At 24.2% G+C, this 4,563-nt stretch overlaps 1 protein-coding gene across 1 annotated transcript; it reads left to right on the top strand.

The window, feature by feature from the left end:
• Positions 1 to 1,505: 1,505 nt before the first annotated feature.
• Positions 1,506 to 3,409, top strand: Phum_PHUM545140 (Ethanolamine kinase, putative; the record flags this gene model as incomplete). The annotated part of the gene is made up of 6 exons (XM_002431694.1): positions 1,506 to 1,619; positions 1,801 to 2,198; positions 2,279 to 2,505; positions 2,629 to 2,924; positions 3,258 to 3,309; positions 3,366 to 3,409. 6 exons carry the CDS (start codon positions 1,506 to 1,508, stop codon positions 3,407 to 3,409), a joined length of 1,131 nt encoding a protein of 376 aa, XP_002431739.1.
• Positions 3,410 to 4,563: the final 1,154 nt, after the last annotated feature.

Below are 4,563 nucleotides of genomic sequence, written 5' to 3'. Positions count from 1 at the left end.
TTTTTTTTTTTAAATTAATAACAAAATATCATGTCGTTTAATAATAATAATAATAATATAAATAATAACTTACATATTTTAATTAAAATTAATTAATTAATGAAAGCGGTGACAACTACGTGAAACTTTGGTCCGGAGAAAAAAAAAAAAAAAAAAAAAATTAGTACGGTAATGAAACAAAGTTACAAGTACTATAATATCGTGAGATCAGGATCGGGTTATCGCAAACCACTGCCGACTTGGAGAGGCAACGAAGGTCACGGACCACGTGCGACTTCAACTACGTCATTAACCGGTTTTATTAACTTCCCGCTTTCGTAGGTAAATAAAATTTGAATTGTGTTCCGGAATCTCAATCATTTCAGACCTGTAAAACGCGAAAACGTTCGTTTATTATTTTAAAAAAAACCGTCGTAACTCCATCATTTTTTTTAGGCCTTATGGCAAAAATAATTCTAATACCTATTATTAATAGAGAATTTTGTTTTTTTTTTTTTACATTGAAAAATAATTTTTTCAAGGTTTAAATAAAATTAATTATCGGTATTGGAATTTTTGTTTCTTTTTTTTTTTTTTTACAAAATAATAACGGTCTTTATTCTTATTCTTATTTAAATTTTTAACAAGTTCCGTTATATATTTATTTAAGAGCCAATTGTGTTTAAACAGTTATTATTATATAAAAATACCATTATTGTTATTTAGTTTAAGACCTATAAGATTTTAATATAATTTAATTTCCAATTTTTTATATTTGATTCGACATTTTTGTTTTTACTTATACTTGAACAAAAAAAAAAAAAAAAAAAAATTCAAATACTATCAATATTAAATGGAATTAAGTTTACTTTTATCAGAATAGATAAAACGAAAAATATCGTACTGATAAATTATATTTTTTTTTTTTTTTTTTTTTTGCAAAAAATAAAATTAATATACTCTATGGTTTTTTTTTTTTTTTTTAAATTTAACAGTATTTTTTTATTTAAAGTAAGTAAAATGCAAATATTTTAATAATTTTTTCTTCAACGTATTAAATATCCTTTTTAACTATTAGAATTTAATTAAATAAAAAATTGAATGAGATTTGGAATCAAGTATTGCACAACTTTCAACATTTTTAACTCATTTTAATTTTTTTTTTAAAAACCTGTTAGGAAAATGTCGAGCATGGTAACAAATCAGTTGACGATAATAATAATTAAATAAAAATCCGAAAAATGTTTTTTCTCACCTGCTATTCAAAAATCGTGTAAATAAAAGACTTTTTTTTTTTGTAAATTTGAAATGAAATGATTTGCTATTATTATTATTATTATTATTTTTGATTTTTTAAAACACTTTCAAATGATGATGATGATGATGATGTTTGTTTGTTTGTTTTTTAGGATTTTTAATTTTTCAATTTAACAAACTTGACTCTGTTAACATGTGACCCTTTTATTTGATTACATCAAGGTCAATAATGAAAAACAATTTTATTTCCTTTGAAATCATTTTCTGTAATGGAAGTGCCTCATTTAAATATTTCAATTGAAGAAAATTCATTGATTCAAGGTGCTAAGGATATTTTGTCAATACTCAGACCAAAATGGGATTTATCTGATATAAGGTTTAAGGTTTGATAGATAAACTTTCAATTTTGTCTCAAAATTAAAACAAGAAGTTGTTAGTAAATCAATCAAATTTATAATTTAGTGACAAAAACTATTCAATTGTTTGATTTGAATGCAATTTAAAATGATCTATTTTAGTTTAATATTATAATGTCTCTTAAATATACTTTCACAATCATTTTAGGTTTTTACAACAGGACACACTAATAAACTTCTCGGATGTTTTCATTCAAAAAATGAAAATGAAGTTTTACTCATACGAGTATATGGAAATAAAACTGATTTGCTCATCGATAGAAATAAGGAAACTGAAAACATAAAATTTCTATGTTTACATGGTTTGGCTCCTCTTTTGTATGGTACTTTTACTAATGGGATAGTTTATGAATATACAGTTGGTGATACTTTAAATACAGTTACATGTCGATTGGAAAATGTATACACATTAGTCGCTCAAAAATTAGCCGATTTGCATTCTGTAAAAACATCTACGAATGATAAAGAGCCAGCATTATGGAATATTATTGAAAAATTTTTAATGCACATACCTGAAAAGTTTTCAGACAATTTAAAAGAAAAAAGGTGAGTATTATCGATAATTTTTTTTTTTTTTAAAAAAAGTTAACGATGAGAATAAGAAAATTCCTTTTTTTTTTGTATAGGTTTCAAGATTCAATATTGAAAAGATCAAATTTTATGAAAGAATTTAATTTTTTAAAAGAAAACCTCAATTCTTTAAATGATTCCATTGTTTTTTGCCATAACGATCTCTTGCTCAGTAATATAATACACAATTTGAAAAAAAATTCAGTTACATTTATCGATTATGAATATGCTGATTGTAATTATCAATCCTTCGACATTGCCAATCATTTTAATGAATTTGCAGGTTTGTCAAAAAAATTATTATTATTATTATTATTATTATTATTATTATTCTGGGATCATTTGGATGATTTTTTGTTATTTCGTTAAGTTTTATGATAAATCAATTTTTTTTTTAATTTTTTAGATATGGACAACGTTGACTATTCGTTGTTTCCAAACGAACCGTTTCAAAAGAATTGGATTCGAATTTATCTTTTGAAATATATAAAAAATAAAAAAAAAATTGAAAACGTCGAGGTAAACGATGAGGAAATCGAATCCATGTTTTTAAAAGTCAAAAAATTTACTTTAGCTAGTCATTTTTTATGGGGACTTTGGTCACTCATTCAAGCCGAACATTCATCGATTCAATTCGATTATTTAAATTATGCATTTATTAGATTTACTGAATATTATAAGAAAAAAAAAGAAATATTTAATGTTTAAATTTTTTTAAATGGGTACCTTTATGTGAATTTTAGAGTATTAAATTCAGTATAAAACTTTAAAATGGGTTAATTCCGGTTATAAATATAAAATTTTTTTATTGTACTTATTATAGAGTAGTAAATTATTTAATTGTATGACTTTTTTTGATACCTAATATAAAATTATAAAGATTGTTTGAATATTATTATACAAATTTTGTTTTTTTTTAATTTTTTACCTAACACCCTAATAATGTTTAAAATTTTATAAACGTGGGAATATACAGTTCAAAAAATTCAATAAATAAGTTTCTGTTTTTTTTTTTTTTTTTTTTTTTTCCTAAAGAAAGAAACTACTAAAAGAAAAATAATTAATTTTATTAAAAAATTTAATGAACGTGATTGACAATGTCAAAAAGATGACGTATAATTTTTTTTTTTTTTTTTTTTCGAGTACAAATTAAAACGAATTCAATATTACCTCAAAAATATTTTTGATAAATAAAGAGCACATAATAGAGAAGAAAATTAAAAAAATTTAAGGGAAATAAAACTCAGTTGGACTTGTGATAAAACCTGAAAAATCAGGGATATGCACGCACACAATCGGACCAGGTGTTGGTGGAGTACGGAACTGTAAAACAAGTTGCAGAACCGTAAAAGCGAAGGAGTAAAAAATGTGCGTGCGTGTAAACGTTTCAATCGTAAACGCATCGGAATATCACGTCAAAGGATCGCGCGTTAACAAAATGTCCGTTTCACTTGAGATATTTAAAAGAATGTTACGGATGAGTTAATTTTTCAAACCTTCGAAAAAATAATTGTACCAACTGAAAACGTGCATTTCTTTAACGATTCGTACTGACGATGAAACAATGTCGATGACAACTTTATTTTCAACTTAACAAACTCTAAATTACTAAAATTCAATGATTCCTTCAAACACTCTTCACCTTTTCAAGCGACTAACATTTTGATATGGTCAGAATTGTAAAAATGCATCCTTTCATATATTATTTCAGTGAGATTTGCTAGATGATTGTCCTACAACAAGTCTCTAACAATATGAAAGACAGCAGCAAAAAACAAAACACAAAAAACTTTAAAACAATGTAAAAACTCAACAATTTTTTCTTAAAATGTAACGCACCGTAAAAACATTATGAAAACAAATAAAAGAAAATATTTGACAATATTATTTATAAAAAAAAAAAAAAATTAAATAAATTTGCAGACTTACAATGTGTTGTTAATTGAAATCGAAGGTCAAATTTAGTTTGGTGGCCCTTCTCACTCCTTTGTAAAAACACACAAAAATCTTTTTCTTCTTCTTCTTTCTTCTTTTTCTCTCTTTTTTTTCTGCAAGGTAAAAACGATTTGCATAATAAAAGAAACACAAAAAATAAAAATAAAAAATTTACATTTTTCTGGTAAAAACATCCAAAAAAAAAAAAAAATAAAAAAGAATTCTCTCCTCTTTCATTGAGGGTTAAAAAAAAATTTGTTGTATTTTTTTTTTTTTTTTCATTTCCTTTCGTTTTATAATACTATAATATTTATTATTATAACTACAACTCTCTCTCTCTCTCTCTCTCTCTCTCTCTCTCTCTCTCTCTCTCTCTCTCTCTCTCTCTCAAAAAAAAAAAAAAAAA

The sequence above is a fragment of the Pediculus humanus genome, genomic scaffold (assembly GCF_000006295.1).
Source record: "Pediculus humanus corporis 1103172108291 genomic scaffold, whole genome shotgun sequence".
NCBI classification, from domain to species: Eukaryota; Metazoa; Arthropoda; class Insecta; order Psocodea; family Pediculidae; genus Pediculus; species Pediculus humanus.
Note: the sequence above shows the minus strand (reverse complement) of the source record. Positions and strands in the feature narration are given on the sequence as shown.